At 43.2% G+C, this 23,603-nt stretch overlaps 1 protein-coding gene across 6 annotated transcripts in view; it reads right to left on the bottom strand.

Annotated features, from left to right (window-relative positions):
• The window catches only part of LOC139454516 (inositol 1,4,5-trisphosphate-gated calcium channel ITPR3-like), a 221,133-nt gene that overhangs the window by 52,087 nt on the left and 145,443 nt on the right, over positions 1-23,603 (bottom strand). For all 6 annotated transcript variants that reach the window (XM_071236273.1, XM_071236272.1, XM_071236275.1 and 3 more), the window contains 9 exons: positions 18,788-18,861; positions 17,676-17,803; positions 14,752-14,838; positions 10,717-10,794; positions 10,233-10,313; positions 7,994-8,091; positions 497-584; positions 252-339; positions 17-124 (listed from right to left, as the gene is read on the bottom strand). In XM_071236273.1, coding sequence (XP_071092374.1) covers positions 17-124; positions 252-339; positions 497-584; positions 7,994-8,091; positions 10,233-10,313; positions 10,717-10,794; positions 14,752-14,838; positions 17,676-17,803; positions 18,788-18,861 — 830 coding nt within the window. The remainder of the gene's footprint in view (positions 1-16; positions 125-251; positions 340-496; positions 585-7,993; positions 8,092-10,232; positions 10,314-10,716; positions 10,795-14,751; positions 14,839-17,675; positions 17,804-18,787; positions 18,862-23,603) is intronic.

The following is a 23,603-nucleotide window of genomic DNA, read 5'->3' as shown; positions in this document are numbered from 1 at the left end:
AACGAGGCTGCCTCACCATCAAGAATACTGTGTTCAGCCTCGATCTGCCAATAGGTGATACCGGAAGTAGATGGAGACAGGGACTTGGGACGATGCTGGTCGATTGCACGAACCCGGAAGTGAACTGAAATCATATTTGAACAGTGTATATTTTCATATCCCATCAGTTACATTGTTTTGAAATGATAGAAGATATAATCGAATACAGATTAAGATGTCAGCAAGAAACAAAATGATGCATTAACTCATACCATCTTCAGTGACAACCTCGTCAAACAGGCCCTCGGCGACCAGATACGCCTCCAGCTCTTTGTGGAATAATCGAATCACTGATCCGCCCTGTAAATATAAAATGGCATAGGTTGCAATAAACACGTGGAAAAAACGTTCGTCTCTAAACAGATTTCGAAAGGATTTGCGAGGATGTGAACGTCTTTATAGCTTATTGTATGATTTAGTAATTCAAAAAGCAAAGTGTGACTCATTAGAAACCAACCCTGACAAACTTGTCCAGTTCCAGGTTTTCACGCAGGCTTCCAATGAGTGTAAAACTCGACCGCTCTACGCCAAGATTTAACTCCGACCTGTAAACGAAGGTTCAATATTTTGATTTCAAAGATATTGATAAAGTACTGAGCAGCATTTTTATTACAAACATGTAATATTCATAATGTTCAGAATACCGTGTTCATGGCTTCTAATTAGAAAGGCCAAAGGTTCGGAATAATTAAGACATGTTCGTAGCCTTTCGAAATTGTTCTGGAAGTAAAAGATATTCCAAATGAAAGAGAATACTTGCATGTTCAAAGCTAAATTTGTGACTGAACGGAAGTTTTTAATATTTTGAACATGAACAAGTCTTTGGCCCAACTGTAGGAGAAACAAATAAAGACAGTTAAAACATTTGGTGAAAAAAATCATCTCGGTTCACGGATTGACTCCTGCTTAGATATTTACATGAGTTTGAGTGAGCGAGTTGGGTTTAACGCCGCTTTTAACAGTATTCCAGTTACATCACGGCGGGTCAGCATAATGTGGGAGGAAAGCCCGAAGTGATGCAGGTCTCAGACGTTTGCCACTTCGGTGACACCCACGAGCACGGGTATGGTGCTAACAAACCTAGAAACATAATCGGGGCGAACCGGGATTCGAACCCATAATCACAGGTTTCTGGCGTGGTCAAGGGACGCAACTCTGCACAGCAAATCACGGCGCCTAAGACCACTGGACCACCCGTGCCCCCTAAATGAGTTTGAAAACAAACCTTTTCAACTAATTGTAACCATTGATATAAATTTGACCATGCCAGGATACAAAATAAATCGGGGCTTGTAAGTAAAAAGTTAAAGTCAAACTATGGGGTTTCATAGAAGGTTGCCCAGCTGCCTATGACTGACTCAACCATCAAGAGTCTATGATGCGTTTCAATGTGACACCTCACAAACACTTCAAAGGATCAATGTTCGTATAACAATTTCTGTCATTTCTTCAACATGACGAAACGAAACCCACTGTGAAATCTATGTGTTTTCCTTGTTGTATCGTTTGATGTGTGTTTACTGCTTGACTTATTTATTGTTTATTGTCTCGACCTTGTCCTTGGTTTTGTTCCAAACTCAAAGCTGTGTCTATTATTGAAGAAGAGAAACAATCTAAACCTTTAGCAATAGAACACAAGACTGCTCTGTTGGTGCCATGCGGGCAACAATGGCCTATTCTGAGCTATCTGTATTCCGTGGTCTGGGGTTCAGTGGTAACTTTATCTTTCCACAGCGAGAGCACGGCGATCAAAGACAACTATATTTCTGTGGGACACCTTGAACCTATTACTATTCATATCGGAGGGGTATTATATGCCACGTGTTCTGGATGAAGACATCAAGCTCTGAACTTGCCGAGGTGAACCTTTCCGCCGTAGAGAGGTTGTATGCATTTTGCGCAGGCACCACATGTTGGCTGCCACACGGAAGGGTGGGGAGAGGGGGTCCGGGGGAGAGGGGATCCGGGGAACAAGCTGGGTAGGAGAACATGTATGAGAGATGACGAATGTGGGGTAATATTTCGTGTGATAATCAAAGCGGGTCAGGGTCTGTTCCTCAAAGCGATCTTACGACTACAGCTTTAACCTCCATACTTAACATCGACTTGTAATTACAATAGGGCTTTAACGGGTTTGTGGAACACTGCCCAGGACATGGTGAGCTCGACTCTGCGGCAGAGCTTTCAGAGGATTTCCAACAATGTAGACCATTTAAATAACTCTTTCTGCAGTGGCAAAAAATCCTTCATAAATTTAACCGCGATAAATTTAACATTTGAAACCTTACGGTCTGCGTTCGATACCAATTCAATTTAGCGCGATTAAATCATAATTCTTGGTCGAGTGAGTGAGTTCGGTTTTACGCCACTTTTAGCAATATTCCAACAATATCACGACGGGGGACACCAGAAATGGCCTTCACACATTGTACCCATGTCGGGAATCGATTCCGGGTCTTCGGCGTGACGAGCTAACGCTTTAACCACTAGGCTGCCCGACCGCCACAATTCTTGGTCGAGGTCACAAGGGGCAGATAACTTAGAGAGGAATGTGTCTTTCAGACGAAAACCTGTAAAGCAATTTCTTAAAAATGCCACTATAGAAGGGTACCGGTAGGTATGATCAATGGTAGAACACAATTATATGTATGTATATATCACAGATAGCTGTATGCTGAGCGTAAGAAAATGAAAATAACAAGCGTCTGTATTCAACATCAAATAATACCGTGACGTGTCATTGTTTGCCTTGCAAATACATATGTATACTAGATGGGATATTTTGCAATAAACTTATGAGTTGAATCATAAGTTTCTCATTTTTTGTGATGGACATTTGAAAAGGCCTTAATGCAATGTCGGACGCCAGCAGTGCGCATGCGCGTCGGATCCCGGTTGTAGACAGGAAGCCGGTTGCCCAGGGACATAATTTGATCGCGCGCTGATATTGCCCAGATTGCTAGGATATAGGTCATGTGTTGGGGTTAGAGGGTGCAGGGGTATGTGTCACATCAAAAGAGGGACGACATTCAACAGCGGGTCATCGTTCACGTTTATTTGGGGAAATGTAGACAAGGATCTCAATTTATGGTGTCAGACAGTGCTTGTGAATCAGTGTCGTGTTTCTGGGTCAAGGATCCTCAGTCTGCACGAATGAAATATTTGTGAAAAAAAAGAATTCTAGGGGGCGAGTGAATTGTGTTTAATGTCGCTTTGAACAGTATGTCAGTTATTTCATGGCGTGTCAGCTTGATGTGGGGGGGAAACCCAATCTGGGATTCGAACCAACGATCAGAGGTTTCCGCCTCGCCTAAGGGACGCAACTCTGGGTAGTGTATTAATTATTGAGGCAAACGCACATGATATGGTTTTTGCAGTGTGTCGGGAATTAAACAAATGGACTAATTATGATATTATCTAAATGTGGTTTTAATGTCTTGACTTATAGTATTCTTGATACACAAGATGTAACTTTCTTCTAATCACGCTAATGGAAGATATAACCTGGGAAAGTGATTGATGTTCTTCATATCTTTTTTAAGACTTTTCATAAAAAGGTTTTTGTTTCCGATTAGATAAGTTTTATTGGTTCAATTAGAAAACTACATCGACTTTTTCCAACTTTCAAAAAAGACTATGCATAAACCTTGAGACGAGTAGTTTGGATATATATGACTGGAAAACATATCGTGCCTATACGTTACACTAAACCCATCTTCACAAACCACATTTTAATGACAAAATGCACTGTAGCGAAGCGTTGATGGAGTAAGAACGTAGCGTAATCTCTCGTCAAATCTCATTTGACGCAACAGGTGCGTTCATGGTACGCACAAGGTTGAGGGGTGAGGTAAGGTATGTGAGGGTGAGTGGGAGGATAAATACACGTATAATCCCAAGATAGGGGTGGGTGGGTGTGTAGGAGGAGGAGGAGGAGGAGGAGGAGGAAGAGGAGAGGGGGCAGTTAACGCATGAGGTGGAGAGATTTAACACCCACGCTATAAGCTGCCATGACAGTGGTGTCGGAAGTAAACACGGATGGCCTCCCCACTTAACGCCTCATACCTGGTCGGGCCGAACATGATCTGAGATGATGCACAGGGCCCAACATGTCAACATATGTTTGCAGTTAACGCCTACTTAATGAGATCATACTAAAGGAGGACATCTAAGGAATTCTGTAGTATGCTGTGTATGTTTTCGGGTCACGAGCTCTGCTACAGTGCATCTCGGTGCAGGGAGTTTGGATATGACAGTAGAAAAGGATTGGACTCGTGTTTGGGAATTCCCAAGATTGTTTTGGGGATATTTTCAGCAAGAAAACAAAACATTAGAAGTATTACATGTCTCTAAACCAATCACTGGAATCTGTAAGGGTGGAGTATTCAAACGTTTTCGCTGTAGTCAAAACATACGCTTTAAAGTGTATATAATAGCATTCTTTGATTATCTGCTGAACGTTATATGTGTGATAACATTTATACATACTACTTCTCTCTACTCTTAGTACATCCAAGGCGGAACTTGATTAGAACATGCAATCTATGTATTCATAATTTAGTTGTGATGTCTATATGTATATACTCTCTGCTTTCACCTTTATCCTTCTGTTTCTATAGGTAATGATGAAGCAACGAAACGTTTGTATATTGAAGATGACCAAGTAAATGTCACAATTTGTATCCGAGCCTTTTGTCTTTTGATGATCAAACATATTTATTACACACGATCAGACTTATAATTGAAATAATAACATTCTAGGTCTAACCGATTAATTGACATCATAAAACAGTTATTACTGAAATTTAATCCATTTCCTGGTATTCGAACGCTGATACCGTCCTGTCACGTGACGTGGCTATGACGTCAGCACTAAAGACTGCTTTCCGTGTAGAAGTGAGGCCAAGCAGAAATAAGTACCACGAAGGTTAGATCCTTTAACATACAGACACATGTGTCACAGTCACCGACACCTTGCCACGTGTTCGACAAGTGTCATGTATTATAGAAGGATTACACGGTACGTTGCAGGAGTTTAAGAGGCGAGGGATGGAGACGGTTTAGTCCTTGTGACCTATGAAGCCGCTGATTGCAGTACACGCACAGCATATCCTCGTTAAACCGCACAGCACCTTTCCAGGAATATCGTCCGGATTAACATATTTCCGTGTTTAGGGGGGCGGTAATGTTCACGTAGCTGTACGAGGACGTTCCTAATGAGCGAAAATGTCTGGAAGAGTCAGTGTCCGGTTAATCGGGTCGTGGTAACGAGTTACATAGAAACAATATCTCTATATTTAATAGTATATACTAAGCGTAGATGCAGGCCATCTTCACCCATTTTAAAAAATTCCATTCCAATTTCCAACATGAATATAATTTGTTTTCATAAACATGAACCTTTTAACCTTTCCCACCCGATAATAAAATGTGACCGCACAGTGTCAGCCTATATCTCCACGTTAGCATCACTTAGATACCCCCGAAAAACAACCACGAAGTGAACTGACCAGTTTTCTGTCTCCACCTTTGAACGTGTCTACGTGATTGTGTTGCGGCCCGGGGTATTTTCCTGACAATGACTTTCCCTTTCGTGTCATTAAGTAATTGGCAAATCAATGACAGTTGCCGCCATTCATTTTACGGATGAAGATTATCTGATGAAGCACACAATATGGGCTCCCTTGCCAGGAATTTCCATCCACCTGAGACCTGTTTATTTCCGCTTAGTTGACCCCACTCAAACCGTACAACCAGTTCCATTAATTCTTACTTTGAGAACATCTTTTTTATCACCTTCGACAACAGGATTCGACCATGAAAATGATTTAGAGCTTTCTAACGTTAATGTCTCCAAGTGACTAAAGAATATAGCTCATGCATATCCAAAGTAAGTCCTCGGTCTCAGCGAAACCTATTGTAGCACTTTTTTGGTAACCATCAGTATGCCCTGGCATTTTTCAGTGTTATTTGTGATTGAAGTACATGGATAGGTCGGCCGACCAGTAACCGACCTCCACCAGGGAGGTCACTAGGGAGGTCACTGGTCAGCCACTAGGGAGGTCACTGGTCAGCCACTAGGGAGGTCACTGGTCAGCCACTAGGGAGGTCACTGGTCAGCCACTAGGGAGGTAGTTGAAGGGACGCATGACGCATGGTATGACAGATTATGAAAACATGCGACGTTTGTAAACTTCTTTTGAGTAGTAAACATGAGTGAGTATGGTTTTACGCCCCTTTTAGAAATATTCCAGCAATATCACGGCGGGGGACACCAGAAATGGGGCTTCACACATTGTACCCATGTCGGGAATCGAACCCGGGTCTTCGGCATGACGAGCGAACGCTTTAACTACTAGGCTACCCGACCGCCCATAGTAAACAGTATTCTTACAGTTGAACCCGTGCTTGCGTTAAACGCAGTACATGATACTATACAATGCGAATGCGTGTGCGGGTATACAAGTTCATAACGATGGTTAGAACTATGTTCAATACCCTTGTAATGATAGACGTAGCGGCGTAAACATCAATAAGGTGTTTGTGCTTGTGCGCATGCGTGCGTATTCTGCAAGAGAACTACCAAATAAATATCGGTTTTTGAAACAATTGTTTGTATTAGTACGTGTTTGTATTAGTGCGCGAGAGCGTGTGTTTCGTGAGAGAGTGAGAGTGAGTGAGTGAGTTTGGTTTAACGCCGCTTTTAACAGTATTCCAGTTATATCACGAACGCAACTCTGCACAGCGAATCGCGGCGCCTTAGACGACTGGGCCACCCGTGCCCCCTCCCCGTGTGTTTCGTGAGTACGTACGTACGTGTGTGTATGTGTGCGTGTGCAAGTCTGTACATGTTCTGCGGCGTGCGGAGAGAGGCAGTAAGTAGTTACGCTTCTCACAGATCTCAGTACCATAAATTAGTTTCAAGGCGCCGTCACTCAGCCGAGGCAGAGATAGATGGACCACTCCAAAACCTCATTTAAAAAAACTCATCTTCATCTTCCACCTTTCATTACGGCCACAAAATGGAAAAAAGCTTGTTAGTCTCACAAGCATGTAGTGTCTTTTGAGGTTTTCACACCTGTTTTTTTTAAGAATAATAATTAAATACCGAAAGTGTTATACAACTAAACCTATCCCAGTAACAGAAGCAATGTGTAGTTTCTATTTGAATAAGATTTAATTTTATCACTGCTATTAACTAAACACATACATTCCTCGTGCGGTAGGTGTGTTGTTGAGATTGGTATGCGTTCCATGTTGGTAGATAACGAAGACAATGTACCGTCGACATCAGCGTTCACGCAAGTGACGTTGACGTGGTGTTGCTTTTGTTTGTTGATTGAAAGGCGACTGATTAGGGAGGAGATAATCACAGCTGAACGCATATATAAAAATTATATAGATTGTGTTTGTCCCTCTAAACGTTGATATTATTTATTTATTTATTTACTTTGCAAAGCTAAATTGTCCTGTATTTGAGCACGATAAACAATGTTCACAGTAGTAACTGGAAGGGTGATTGAGTTGCCATGCATTTGATGTTTGTGTGTTTGATTTTTGTTTAATTGTTCGAATTGTTTGTCAAGTCTCGAATTGTTTGTCAAGTCTCGAATTGTTTGTCAAGTCTCGAATTGTTTGTCAAGTCTCGAATTGTTTGTCAAGTCTCGAATTGTTTGTCAAGTCTCGAATTGTTCGTCAAGTCTAGAATTGTTTGTCAAGTCTAGATTGCCTCAGTCCTAATCAAGGATTGTTCTGGGCTCCATTTGGCTCCAATTGGATTTTAATGTTTTTTATTTTGTACAGATACATTTTTAAATAGGATAACTTTATTTCTGGGACAAAATGTCAGTCTAGGCCTAAAAAGGCAAAATAGTGAAAAAAACCGATACGGATCACTGAAATTCAGTGATGACACCAGGTGTTCGCGATCTAACAGTTAATGTAATGAACATACCCGCATGAGAAGTTGTCGATCTGGAAGGGGTCGCTTGTGTGAAAGTAGTGGCCTGGAGACTTGACACTCTCAAACACGATCTGGTCGTACAGCTGGACCTGGGAACAACAGCAGGAGGACATCACGTGAGAAAACTATAACAGTAAAACCTCGCTAATAAGGATGGTTTATTCCGTATTCACCTATTTCCGACTTTCTTTGCTTCTTTGTTGTTTTACGCCGCACTCTGCAATACTTAAGCTATATGACGGCGGTCCATTTCCCAATTAACGAATAACTGTCACAGAGCTATATGTCATTGATATGCTACTCAAAAGAAGTTAAAGAACCCAACCAACTCACTCACTCACAAAAGTGGTCGTCCCTTGGGCACACCAGACACCTATGATTGTGGGTTCGAATCCGATTATGTTTCTAGGTTTGTCAGCACCATACCCGTACTCGTGGGTTTCACCGAAGTGGTAAACGTCTTAGACCTGCATCACTTCGGGCTTTCCTCCCACATTAAGCTGACACGCCGTGATATAACTGGAATACTGTTAAAAGCGGCGTTAAACCCAACTCACTCACTCACTCAGTGAACAGTATTATACTTATTCTCTCACTAGGAAATCCTGACTTTGTGTGAGTCTAATGTGCTTGTAACTAAAGACTCTTGTCGAATGGGAAATCGTCCTTTCATCACATGGCGTGCATATATTTTATATATAGAAATCCCGTGAAATGTACAACAGACCATGCTCTTTGTAGATCTGCGTTCGCGTGCTGCACGTGCATTTCATGAAACCCCGACATATGGTTGTTCTTTTAGTAAGGAGAACACATACAGTGTTCTGCTGAACGAAAGAATGTTCGTTTTTTCTTGTTTTCGGTGTCAACACCTTTGTATCCCAATAATCTGCATCTGCCATTCGTCCTTTATTATAAATGTCCTATCAGACACACTAAGATAATAGTAATTGTTCTAATTCTGACTGCGTGTTTCTCTGTAGGTCGCGACGAGTCTGCGCGAGTCAGCTGGGAGCTGCACGATTGGCCGTCTGGAAGCCAGTACATGTGGTTCTCCCTGTGGTGGGAACCTATGTTGGTGCGCGTGATGAGAAGATCATAGGGAGGCCATCAGGTGGGAGGTATACCCTCACTCCCGCTTCCTGCTGCGTTCCGCCAGCCCAACCCGTCAGACACCTGACCCGGCCAGCCCAAACCCGTCAGACACCTGACCCGGCCAGCCCAAACCCGTCAGACACCTGACCCGGCCAGCCCAAACCCGTCAGACACCTGACCCGGCCAGCCCAAACCCGTCAGACACCCGACGACCAAACTATGGCCACTGTGGCCTCGAAATATGCTATGAATGGGCAGGAGACGGAGCCAAGTTTCGGCGCTGAGTGACGCAATAAGAATGATAACAAAATGGGACAAGGATTGGTAGAACCGTATTTGATGGATGAACGTATAACTTGTGTTCTTTATTATTCTGATAAAGTAGAGGATGTTACGGATTAGCCTTATCATCAATGAAATATTGTTCAATCGAGATTGATAATGCCTTATCTTTTTTTTCCATATGAATTGTATTCTCCACGAAAATTATCAATAATTGGGCAATGTTGATTTATGGATGAACCAACCATGGGCTATCACGTATGATGTTATGCATTTTCTGTTCCTCACGAACTTTACATATTTCCTAGAATTTATTCAGTTATTTCTAAGAATTTGGTCAATGCGCCTCCGTTCACAAGATTCTTGGGATTTAAACCAATGTTTAGAGGACCGCTTGCTGATACCAATCCTTATAATATAAAATACCTATTTCGTCTTTTGGAAAGAAAAAGTTCCCACTGGCATGTCATACCTCGCAGTCACAAAGGGCTTCCTTCCCCATTTGAAACCTCACGCTGTGGCTCGTTTTTATAGGGAGTTAATGTACAGTTAACACAAATCTAAATTGAAACCCCCTGGCGTCTCTTGATCAAACAGACGACAGCGATACTGTACAAGCCCGAGTCATACAATTTAAACGAAACTGATTATAACACTTCACTGGGGAATTCAATGGAACCCCCGTGAATTGTACCATGAGTGCGCCTCGTCTATGAACACCTTGCCAACACCTACCGGGGTCAGGGTGCGACCTTTGCGGGTCAGAGGTCACGACTGTTACGGCCGACCTGTGTCTCGTGGCTCCACCTTATACTCTATTTATCAACATTGACTGGTTCTACAGGATACGTACCACTTCGCCTTCCGACTTGACTTTGTAGCGCGGTAGGATGCGGAATTGAGCGTTCTTTGCATTGAATTCGTGCATGGAAACCTGGAACAGATACAGCGTTGTATATATCATATAAATATATGTTGATGATGGGCAGATGATAGCCCTGAGAAGAAAGAGATCCCCAGATAGATGTAAACACCCTAAGAAATTTTATCAATGATTTCCCTCACGGCGGGCGCTTTTATCAAAGGGTGCAGCTCACATCCGAGTTTGGGGGGAATTAATCACTCCCTGAAAGGACTGTAAACAGTTTATCTTTCGACTGAAAGGTCTCCAGACACATTAACAGTCTCTGTTATGTAACAGAGAGGAAACTTTCGTTTGTTTGGTTGTCTGTTGAACGTATCTTACTTCGAGAAACAGAAATAGTTGTTAAACGATTGTTTAACCTGTGGGGGTAATATAACATTGGCATGGCATTTGAGGAAATGGGCGTGGTTACCTTCATGTTGTTCTTGTCTTTCATACTGGTGTGCGTTGTGCTCATGTGAACAAACTTCCCAGAGAATGTGTGCTTAAGCTGGAAGAAACAGAAAAATGTTTGAATGAGTATGTTAAATATAAATGTATCATTAAATTACATCACAACACAGCTTGATGTTACCTATGACCGGCAGAGCATATGGACTCGCGTTTCAAGAACGCCTTTGTCATCTCTAGCCTTCTGGTTTTAGCATCTTGAAATACGTCCATTCAGTTTGGACTTGTTTTCCTTGTAAAATGGAACCAAACTGCTATATTCTGTGTTGGCATGGGAAGTTTGTTGTTGGTTGGTTTGTTGTTTAACGCCGCACTCCAGCTATATGACGGCGGTCTGTAAATAATTGAGTCTGGTCCAGACAATCCAGTGACTAATATCATGAGTATCGGTCCACGCAATTGGGATCGATGACATGTATCAAACAAGTCACCGAGTCTGACCACCCGATCCCGTTAGTCGCCTTTTACGACAAGCATAGTCGCCTATTTACGCAAGCGTGGTTTGTGTAACCTACTGACCGTGACTGATCATGATGTTCTGATTCATGTGGTGAGGTTCTTTTACGGCAAGTATGGGTTGCTGAAGACCTATTCTACCCCGGAAGGCTAACATATTTAGATTGTGGTTTTATACGGTTCTTCTGCGCTGACGTTATGGTTAGAGGACACACAGGGACAAGTCACAGGCCACTCCCGATACCTGGACACGGGGCAGTATATTACCTTTCTGCCTCAGCCGATGCAATCTTGCACGGTCACTGGACATGATCAAGTAATGTCTACCCAAGGGGATACCTATACGGACGACGTTTGCCCGGCACAATATAACTGTCCACTAGTCATTGTTAAGAAGTTTCGACACGACAGGGGTGGTTTTGAAACTGTATTGTGTGAAAAGAACAGTATTTTTACCATGAGGTTTGGACACACGACCTTGCATAGCCAGGGTATTACTTGCAGTGTGCAGTCCTCCAGGTAGATGTCGGAAGATGTGTGAGCAGAGATTGTTGTCTTCATGTACTGGTGTTTGACTGGTCATGTCATGTCAGTAAACACAAATGCTCAAACGTCCAAGGGAAACACTTCCCGTGTCGTCTGATCATGGTGTGTGGTGTTACACTATTTTGGTGCCTTGACAAAATCTCCAAATGGATGGAACGGCACTAAGGGGCCAGGGTGACACCGGAACCAGTTTGAACTACCAGGTATGTGATCATTGATGTGTCTTTAAACGTTTTTCAACATGGAGAGGCCAGGAGTTAGTCGCAATACTTTCTAGGTTAACAGGACAGTCAACAAGTTTGCAACAGCAGTAAATGCTCGAGGTATCCAAAGGGGCCAAACTTAGATCAAGACTGTTAAGTTAGCTGCTTTTCAGGCTAGTAAGGCGCTGTTAGTTACTTTATATGGACGAATTAAAGAGGGAATTAACCGTCATATTTCAGAAATTAAAGAGCCACAGCACCATATCGAAATTTAGGATCCCCTGATAATGATGGTCAAAAGATACTGTAGGGAGAGATCGGACTCAGAGGATAATAATCCATTGACTGAGTGCTGAGCGTACGCCTTGTCTGAACTATCAGACTGTACCCGGCCGATGACAGGGTCCCGTAAAGGACAAACCCATGTCGGGTAGCCATGAACACCTGTGTGTAGCCCTGTCCAGAGAGATGAACAAATCACTCATGAAGGACTGAAATCAGATCAAACGCTTTATGTAAGATGGCTGAATAATGTGATCCGTGGAGCGTCACGACTGATATGATACTTCTCGGTAGTCTGTCTGCTTCGATGATCTCGTTCAGTAACGATCAAATAGCCAAACCTCTTCCACTGATGTACCTACTTGAACTAGAAATACAGCAGACCAGTGAGACCGCCTCATCTGTTTCATATTTAGACATATGCAAGACTGTACGAGAAGAGGGATTACTTCAACTTTTTAACAGTCAACTTTCCCGTTTTGTTGAACAATATTCCACCAGCTCTACCCTCTGGTGTTTACATTTCGCAACTTTTGAGAAACAATCGAGCATGCTCTTTCTACCAAGATTTCAAAGAGGTCATACGACTCTTGCTAAGAAGTTGTTTGATCAAGGTTACAACATTCAAGGCCTCAAGCTTTCAAAAAGCTTTATGGTAGACATGTCGGGGACATTTCCAAATTTGATGCATCAGTGACAAAAATGATGTCCGATGCAATTCCCTACTGACTTGTACCATATGTTCAACTTTTTTCGGTGAACAATTGACTTGTCTTTGCATGTGTTTTAACGATGAGGAAGGATACGCTCACCTTTTAGCGAACGCCTGGTATCATTTCTATTTGATAGTGATTCATAAACACATGCTCATGATATTGTCGGAATCGTACAATCGAGATTTCTTCTGGATATGGAAAGGGTTTGGTCGCTTTATTTGCTATCAAAATGAGAATACATATCAGGTAGATGACATATCCATGAAGTGAGGAAATGAGTACACTGTTTTAAATATGTCACTTTCGAAGCCACTAAGCCCAATCAATCCACGATCATAATCACTTAATTGAATGTGTTGAAATTTCAGTGGTTAAATTGATTAATCAGCTGTTGAGTTAGACGATTGAGAAGACCCAGAATCAAAATCTAACTGGGCGTAGCAGTTGTGAGAGATTAGTGCTGACAATTGTCGGTTGTAATCTGCTGTATCTGAAGGAGGCGAGTTGAGGTGAGGTGAAATGGGGTTTGACGTCGCGTTCAAGATTATTACACTTATGTAGCGACGTGCATGCACGTGTGAGTGGCTGCTTGTACTAGTCCAGACTGATGCCGATTTATAGTGCTAGCTCACTGAGATACCATGACGCAGTTTAACATGAATACCCCACTCAGACACAGTATACTGACTCCGAGCCGACCAGTCCTTGTTGTAGCCCCTTAATGCCGAGCGCCAGACAGGGTAACAACAAGTACCATCTTTTAACGACTTTTGGTATGACGTCAAAAACTAGCCAACGAGAATGTGACAGGAGGAATAGTGTCTTGGTTGCAAGTGGACATGGTGTCGGTTTGCACCGAAGGTAAAGGTCCCGCCTACACAGGAAGTGTAACCTCTGCATCCCTCAAGATGAACAGTGGTCCACACACAGCTCAAGCCATCTCCAACAATCCAACTCAAACCCGATTTGGACGGGCCGACACCCCTGTGAAAGCCAGGGCTATGATATTCGCTCAGGCGTGAGCCTGATCTTGGAGAGATTTTATTGACCCTAGCAGGGGCCTGGTTCTGTGAATAACTCTCCTGGGTAACAAAACGTAACCTGACTTTGAAGAGATTTTAGTGCCCCAGTTTCTACGCTGCATGTGTTTTAAGACATTTATAGTGTTTTTACTATGTGACACACGACCTTTGACAGCCAGGGTATAACTGACGGTACACAGTCCTCCGGTGAGTGCACACTTAGAGTAGATACCGGCAGAGGTGAGAGCAGAAGTTGTCTTTTCTGCTCAGTGTGGTTGTCCGAACCTGTCTCCTGTTCTTGTGTTTGATTTTTCATGCATTGAAATTAAGTAAAAAAAAAGACCCCATCCTAAAAAACCCAATATCTTTGTCGTCTGTGCATGGTGTCTTGTAACATGAACCTATGACAACGGAGCTCCGTGCTATCACTCATCTTCTTTGGTAAGTAAAATCTAAGACTCTTGCAGAGAAATAGTCTGCTTCGCCGCCGCACTCAGCAATATTCCAGCTGTATGACGGCTGTCTGTAAATAATCGATTCTGGATCAGAAAATTCAGTGATTGACATCATGAGCATCGATCAACACAATTGGGATCCAATGACATGCATCAAGCAAGTCAGCGAGCCTGACCACCCGATCCCGTTGGTCACCTTTTACGGCAAGCATGGGTTCCCGAAGACCTATTCTACCCCGGATCTTCACGGGTCTCAGCCCTTTATGAATTTGTTAGGTACTTGATGTAAAAATGAAAGGGCCTGGCGCCCAACTGACCTGTACGATCTCGCCATACCGCACCCTCTTTCCATGCTGTCGCTTCTGTTCCGCCTCGTTGTCTTTGTTCTCAGCTTCCGCCGCCATCTGTAGGACAAGGGGGAGATAATACGTTAATATGAGGCGAGTGAGTTGGGTTTAACGCCGCTTTTAACCGTATTCCAGTTATATCACGCCGTGTCAGCTTAATGTGGGAGGAAAGCGCGAAGTGATGCAGGTCTCAGACGTTTGCCACTTCGGTGAAACCCACGAGCACAAGTATGGTGCTGACAAACCTAGAAACATAATTGGGGCGAACCGGGATTTGAACCCACAATCATAGGTTTCTGGCGTGCCCAAGGGACGCAACTCTGCACAGCGAATCGCGGTGCCCTAGACGACTGGGCCACCCGTGTCCCCCGTTAATATGAGGGATAACATTGATTTGTGTTATGCAGCAGTTGTATTCTGCAATATCACAGGGACATGTAAATAGCAGAATAGTAAGAATAGTTGTACTAGGGGGAGATAACTTGTCTGTATGTGGGAAAACATAAATAACACCTGTATCTTGTGTAAGGAAGATACCTTGTCGATGGGATAGCATACTTTCACGTTGTATCCTTTGTGTAAGGAAGAGTTGGTCGAAGGGGAGATAACTCATTTATATGGGGCGTGACATACACATACATCTTATCTTTTGTGCAGATCAGTATAACGAGGGGAACGTAATTGCCTGTACGTGGAACAGCATACACCTACAATATATTGCGTGTGAAAAGTAGGACGATAAAAGCATTCTCGACGTTATATAGTGACGGATACCGGAGATACTCCGCATGGTATATGTCAGTCATGAATAGACCAGCTGGGAATATGAGTTTTCTGAATATAACATCACTATGTAATTAAGTATAACCATGATACGGCATTGGCGTTATGAGTGTTGGTTAGTCGGTGTTCCGAAAGTAGGTTTATTATTTAGGTCGCACTGGATCAGGCTCACTGAAGTTGATGACGTGCAGTAATAGTATTATCTGTTGATAACGTAGACATGTTCGTCTTGTTTGTTAGCATTAGTATGGTTAATTAAGCATTCATAGTAAAGGACAGAAGCAACTAAACCTCATTCTAATGATGCCACCATGTTGAGCGCGTAATGTCCAAACCCCTTCATTTAAGATTTTGTTATCAATTAAGGGTCATTGTAAAACAAAAACTCAGCGGGCTAGATACATACTTTTACCAGGGGTCAATGTTCTGTATCGGAGCCTAAGCTACCGTGGTCGTTCAGGTTCTTAACGTTGAGTGAGTGAGTTTGTTTGACGCCGCTTTGGGCAGTATTTCAGTTAAATCACGACGTGTCAGCTTGATCGAGAGACAAGTGGCACAAGTTTATGACTGGTGAAACATACGGGCACGGAATATGGACCAAGGGTCGTAATCAGAGGGAATCCTTGCATGACTAAGGGGCGTTACTCTTCAAGGCGAATCGCGGTCAGTTAGACCACTGGTCGATCTGTACAAGGAATTATCACTTCTCTTGTGCACATTTGCTATATGACCTAATGTATATGTGTATAATATACACGCATTACGTAATGAAATAATTGAAATGCATGTTATAAGTGACGTATACATAAAACTATTAATCGTGAGATATCACTAATACACACAGAAACTGCTGTTTAAGATGTCCTGAGGCTACTATGGAATAGGAGGTGAGGTGAGGTGAAATGGGGTTTAACGTCGCGTCCAAGATTATTGCACTATTATAGCGACGTGCATGTAGGTGTGTGTGTTTGTGTTGCTACTTGTACTAGTCTGGACTAGATTAATGCCGAGCGCCAGACAGGGTAACAACAAGTACCATCTTTTAACGTCCGGGGATCAAACCCCGGACCTTCCGCTCTCCGGGCGGACGCTCTACCACTAGACCACGGAGGCGGTCTATGGAATAGGAAGAAAAATGCAGTGTGAGTACACGTAAATAGCCACGCATTACATTTGTTGACACAAAATATTCTAGTGAGTAAGACAAAAACTATCTATAAAAATTTACAATATTTTGAGAGTATACGCAAAAGATAAACACAAAAAGACGGGATGGGGCCAATTAACATACGTCGACAGGTAAAGACCCATACGGGCGTGGGTCAGGTACGTGCTAAATCTTTGATGAGAAATATTTCTTGGCAGGAGAAAGTCGAATACATACATCTCGGATACAGCTTGCAGAGACAACATGTCCGAGCAGGATGAGGATGAGGTACAACAAGCTATATTTATACGATGCGTGCAGGTAAAGGAAACAAGCATGTTCGATGCACATTTCAACTGCACTCAAGATTGGAACGTGTACTGCACTCATTTGCGTTTTATTTTATTTCATGAAGACATTCCATTGACTTTGCTGCTATTTTTAATTTCTATTGTTATAACATTTCGTAATTTTTTCAGACCATATTTGACATTAACGAACTGATCGAGAAACTGACACCTGTGGATTTGTATCAAATCGGGGATTGCTATTTGACAAAATCCCATTAGGGAATGAGTATTGTTTTATGCCGCTTTTAGAAATATTCCACCAAAATCACGGCTGGGAACATCCGAAATGGGCATCACGCTTTGTAACCATGTGGGGAATCGAACCCGGGTCTTCGGCGTGACGAGCGAGCGCTTAAACCAAAAGGGTACCACCGCCGCCGTCACATCTGTAAGTACTATTGACTCATCTATCATTTTTGTGTAATTTAAAATATGACGAAAAGGACACATTAAACAACAAGTTAATCACAAACGTACTTAGTGTTTTACTGATAAAGGAATGTTTGTGTGAAGGTGCGTGTTGGATGGTCAAATGGGATTAAAGGGTATTCTAATTTGCTTTAGTGGCGTGAAACTAAATACAATATGACCTGTTTCATGACATGTTTACTGACCTTGGCCTGGTTGAGCATGACCTTGATCCCCGAGTCCGCAACATCCGGGTTCTGTGACAAGGCAAGCCATTTTCGGTATTTTTTGTTGAGTTTGTACCTGTTCTGGATGAACATTTGGAACACCACAGCTGAAATAAAACATATTAACATATTGTGAAAAAAACAAAGACTTATACCACTCCATGTGATTAAACGCTATTCAAAGATGACGAGAATCTACATGAAGTTTTGCTCTTCAAAGCACTAACACTGAAGATGTCGCCACGGTCTGTTTTACTATGTTACTATATGTATGTGGTCTTAGGACATATATTTTCCCGTTTCACGACATTAAAATGACAGTCCACCATGTCGAGATTCGAAGCAAATAGCCGAAACAGTAACATGTCCACTGATAGGCGCGAGGCTCAAAGAAATCGCAGTTCATCTTAAACTTTTGATCGGTTGTCAAAATGAACATATATATAATTTGAAAACCCTTTTACTATCGGGGGTTTTCAGGGCCGGTAGGGTTAGAAAACAATACAGTTTCAAAATGTATATTTATCTGCCCTTATGGAAATTAAAATGTGACAGGAATGTTATTTTTTACAGCATTTTACATGAATACAGTGCCACCCGTATGAGTAGCGATGAACCTCTGAATATCATTTACGGATCGTTGAGCATGTATAATTGTTTGTGCCAGGCAGCGAAACACTTTGTGATAGCTTTTTTTTCTATAATTGTGATTATCTGACGAAGCGGTAATAAAAAGCGTCAAACCAGATTTTTTCACCATTTCTGATTTTTAGGTTGGGCAGATCCATCAACCAACTAATAAAAAATATGACGCTTTATCCTTTTATATGTGCACCTGATGCGGAAACAGCATCCCACACAACACAATGCTATAGCTTGACCTTGGTGAGGCCAGCATCTCTATGATATGAAAATAGTTTTAGAAATTATTTTGTTACCTGTCCTGTAACATAATGTACAGAAACTAAAAGAATGTGAAAAAATCCAGACTTGCCCCAAGGCTTTCGGGGATGTTTATTAATTAATATGTTCGTGTTGGTGGTATGCCATACAAGGTGTGGCTGGGTAAATGAGGGTGAGAGGTGTCTGACCTTGAGGGTTTGGAATGTTGACGGGTCTGTTGCGATCCTGGTTGGAGTACACACAGAGGCCATTGTTGGTGGAGCTGCAAGAAAAAATAAACAATACAATATTACGACATAGGAGGTGTGGTGAAATGGGGTTTAACGTCGCGTCCAAGATTATTGCACTTATATAGCGACGTGCATGCACACGTGTGTGTGTGTGTGTGTGTGTGTGTGTGTGTGTGTGTGTGTGTGTGTGTGTGTGTGTGTGTGTGTGTGTGTGTGTACGTGTGTGTACGTGTGTGTACGTGTGTGTGTGTGTGTGTACGTGTGTGTACGTGTGTGTGTGTGTGTGCGTGCGTGCGTGCGTGCGTGCGTGCGTGCGTGCGTGCGTGCGTGCGTGCGTGCGTGCGTGCGTGCGTGCGTGCGTGCGTGCGTGCGTGCGTGCGTGCGTGCGTGCGTGCGTGCGTGCGTGCGTGCGTGCGTGCGTGCGTGCGTGCGTGCGTGCGTGCGTGCGTGCGTGCGTGCGTGCGTGCGTGCGTGCGTGCGTGCGTGCGTGCGTGCGTGCGTGCGTGCGTGCGTGCGTGCGTGCGTGCGTGCGTGCGTGCGTGCGTGCGTGCGTGCGTGCGTGCGTGCGTGCGTGCGTGCGTGCGTGCGTGCGTGCGTGCGTGCGTGCGTGCGTGCGTGCGTGCGTGCGTGCGTGCGTGCGTGCGTGCGTGCGTGCGTGCGTGCGTGCGTGTGTGTGTGTGTGTGAGTCCGGACTGATGCCGATTTATAGTGCTAGCTCACTGAGATACCATGCCGCAGTTTAACATAAATACCCCACTCAGACACAGTATACTGACTCCGAGCCGACCAGTCCTTGTTTTAGCCCCTTAATGCCGAGCGCCAGACAGGGTAACAACAAGTACTATCTTTTCACATCATGGTATGACGCGGCCGGGGATGGAATCCCGGACCTTCCGCTCTCCGGGCGGAGGCTCTACCATTAGACCACGGAGGCGGTCCTTAAGACATAGGAAACAGTACGTATACAACATTCAGTGAGTGAATATTTATCAACGCGACGGTCAGCAATTTTCAAGCTATTTCACGACAGTCTATATAATCGAGTCAAACCGGTGACCGACAGTATGAGCAACGATCCATGCCAGGGGGGGCGCAATGTCACGACACCGGGTCACGCTGACATACAAGCAGACAAGCCGGATATCCCGACCTATTTTAGGCGACTGTTGCGACTATCACTGGTTACTAGGGACCGAATCTACCCAGCCCTCAAACGGGTGTCATGCCGTGACATGGAAACCGAACAAGCAACAGTCAACAAAAAACCTGTGCTTGTATGACCATTTAACATGATCACAACGAATTGGTCGTTCATTTATATAAATATAGTTTTTATCACATTGATTCTGCGAATGTTTTACCATGCCATGCCAGGCATGTAATTCACGAAGATGATACAACGTGTATTGAATGGTACTTGAATATATCAAAAACATGAAAAACATGAAAAACATGAAATAATCATTTTTTTTCAGAACCAATGCCGACAGCAGGATGCTAATATTGCTAAATGCTAGTTGACATTCTGACTGCGGGATCTGAAGGACAACTTGGCGGTGCTTGCATTACTGATAGTTGTTACCTGCTATTTCAGTATTAAACAAAATACACATGCATGTCTGCGGGATCCTGAAGATTGTACATGCAAGGCTACAAGGTGTCGGTATGTTCTATATGATCGTGATCTTCACGGCACTCGCGCACCTGTAATATAACGGTAAACTATGTCCGATGTGGTATTTCGGCGCAGCCTCGATGCCAGAGCATGTGATTGGCATATGAGCGAGGTGTAAAACAGAACTTGCGAGTAAGACAGACCACTGAATGGAAGTAGTACAGTCATAAGAACAGGATGATCGGGTTAACCGTTAAACTTCACACATTCAATACAGATATATTTAAACTGAGGCTTAACTTTAACAAATACAACCCATGGTACTATATGAACTAGCATTACTTTCTTCAAATAGCCTCCCCGGGAAGATCCGGGAAGAGAATAGGTCTTCAACAACCCATGCTTGTTGTAAGTGGCGACTATGCTTGTCGAAGAAGATGACTAACGGGATCGCTGACTTGGTTGATGCATGTCATCAATCCCAATTATGTAGATCAATGCTCATGATATCAATCACTGGCCCGTCTGGTCCAGACTCGATTATTTACAGCCGTCATATAGCTGGTATATTGCTGATCGCAGCGTCAAACAACCAACCAACAAATCTTCCAAAAACCGAAACGTTTTGATTTGGTTTCGTCTTTTGAGTGAGTCGTTGGGATTTAATGCCGATTTAACGCCGCTTTAACATTATTTTAGCGACACCACTGCGAGTCAGTTCGATGCGAGGGGAAAGCCAGAGTTGAGATAGCTACCACTTTGTGAAAATCACGACTTTTTGTATCATGCTGACAAACCGTCGATCATAATCAAGGTGAAACTGGCATTCAAACCCACATCATAGGATCCTGGCATACTAAAGGACGCAACTCTGCACAAAAAACTTATTGCGGGGCAACCCGGCCCCATTTGTCTTCCGATTGAGCGTTAACTATTTTATGTCAGAGCTGTGTGGTATCCCCTTACAACACTGGAAAGCAATACTTATGTCAACGTGAACTTTTGAAGAAGTTAAATATTGCCATACCAGCTTCCACGAGTTTGAATGGGTTTTACATAAAGCCTTGCATTAAACGTCTATTGTGTGCCCCAGATAAAAATACGCTTTCTGCTTGTTTTGTGTGTAAACACTTCAAACCTGTTACTTGGATGTTATTTTGAAGTTTAAAGGGAAATGTCAAAAGTAACGAGAAGGTTTAAATGTCATATTTTGGAGTTCTTTCGCTGCAAGATCATGTGCACTTTTCTCCGAAGAGAAGGTTATGTTTCCAAGTGGCGCAGAGCTCACCAGCCGTCCTACACTGCAACACTGATACCGCTAGGTAGTGTGAGTGAGTGAGTATGGTTTTACGCCGCTTTTAGCAATATTCCAGCAATATCACGGCAGGGGACACCAGAGACGGGCTTCACACATTGTATCCATGTCAGGAATCGAACCGGGGTCCTCGGCATGACGAGCGAACGCTTTAACCACTAGGCTACCCGACCGTCCCCTGCTAGGTAGCGTCTAGTGAGTATTTAATGGTTTAACGCCGCTTTTAGTATTTCCTGTTTATATTACGGGAATAGTGCTGATGGCGACGTAAAACAATATTAATTCATTGACCCATGTGCGTGGTATCAGTGTTAATGTAATACTCCGTGGGCACTCCGGTTTAAGGAGGCCACTAGCAACCTTTGTCATCATGAGTGAGTGAGTGAGTGAGTGAGTTACGCCGCTTTTATCAATATTCCAGCAATATCACGACGGGGGACACCAGACATGGGCTTCACACATTGTACCCATGTCGGTAATCGAACCCGGGTCTTCGGCGTGACGAGCGAACGCTTTAACCACTAGGCTACACGACCGTCCCTTTGTCATCAAGAACCCACTAAACGGATCGGATGCCGGAGCTCGGTCCGACAGCGCGGATATCAGTCACTGGATTGTCTGACTGTTGTCATAACTGGAATATTCCCCATTGTAGCGTTCAACAAACAGACAGACAAATAAAACCTCTATTAATCCAACAAACAGGAGGTCTTGACAATTCACTGTGGGCTTTGCTGCCACATTAATATATGGAAAACTGTTAAAAGCGTCGTTAAACTCAATCACCTTTTCACACTCACTGTGTTAATCTCTAATTTACACACTCGTTATATATATCAAATGTCCATAATTGCTTGCTGGGGATGAAAACAACAACTTCTTTATATGCGAAGTTTTGTTTGTTGATTAACGCCGCACTCAGCAATATTCCAGCTATATGACGACGGTCTGTAAATAATCGAATTTGGACCAGATAATCCAGTGATTGACATGACAGTGATCTATATGCGAAGTACTTGCACGCCACCGGGGAGTTCCTGAATACACTTATTTCAATCTTAACTTCAATCAGCACATGTTTGATAATATATGTAAATCAAATTCTGCTACTTTATGCAAAAAACAAAATATTCACGGAATTTTAAGACCCCCCCACCTCCTCCCTCGACAGTTAAGCTGCTATTTTCATGTGTATGTATACCAAGCACTGTTAACGTAATTGTTAAGTAATTCAACAAACAATTTCTCATGGTATTAAACCCCTCCAAAACAATATGTACATGTAACTATATGAAATAGTCAAGCACTGTTAACGTATATCAACAAACAGATGCAGATGGCATTAAACTCCCCATCACAAGATGCGTACGTGTGTTTTCATGCATATGCGTATCAGTGTCAAGCACTGCACACACTATGCGACAAACAGGCCCTGGTATTAACAATACAACCTATTAAAACCCCGCTGTGGTTTTATCGCTTCACAGCATTGCAGCATCATGTCGCCAAGCCTATGTTCCATCTACTCAGGTCCAACCACCTGCTGGAATGTTTCAATTCTATTTTCTATACCAACGCCACCTGAATGAATACAACGCGGTATGCAGATACACGAAGCTGGCTCTCCCCAACCAGCTTCATCACATGTAATGGCTAGTCTAGCATCTCGGTGACAAGCGTTGCGAAGGGGTCAGCATATTTGACGGTCATTGGACAACTGACCCCGCAAACCTGGCAATGAACGTGCCGGGATGAGCCAGGGCGACACTCTACGACCCTTTGTTTACATGACGTTGGGACATCACAGAATCAAGGAAACTTAATTTGACCTTAACGTTACCTAT

Source organism: Haliotis cracherodii, unplaced genomic scaffold (assembly GCF_022045235.1).
Source record: "Haliotis cracherodii isolate W230 unplaced genomic scaffold, xgHalCrac1.p SCAF_10, whole genome shotgun sequence".
Taxonomy (NCBI): Eukaryota; Metazoa; Mollusca; class Gastropoda; order Lepetellida; family Haliotidae; genus Haliotis; species Haliotis cracherodii.
The sequence above is the reverse complement of the archived record's forward strand: the minus strand, read 5'-3'. Positions and strand labels throughout refer to the sequence as shown.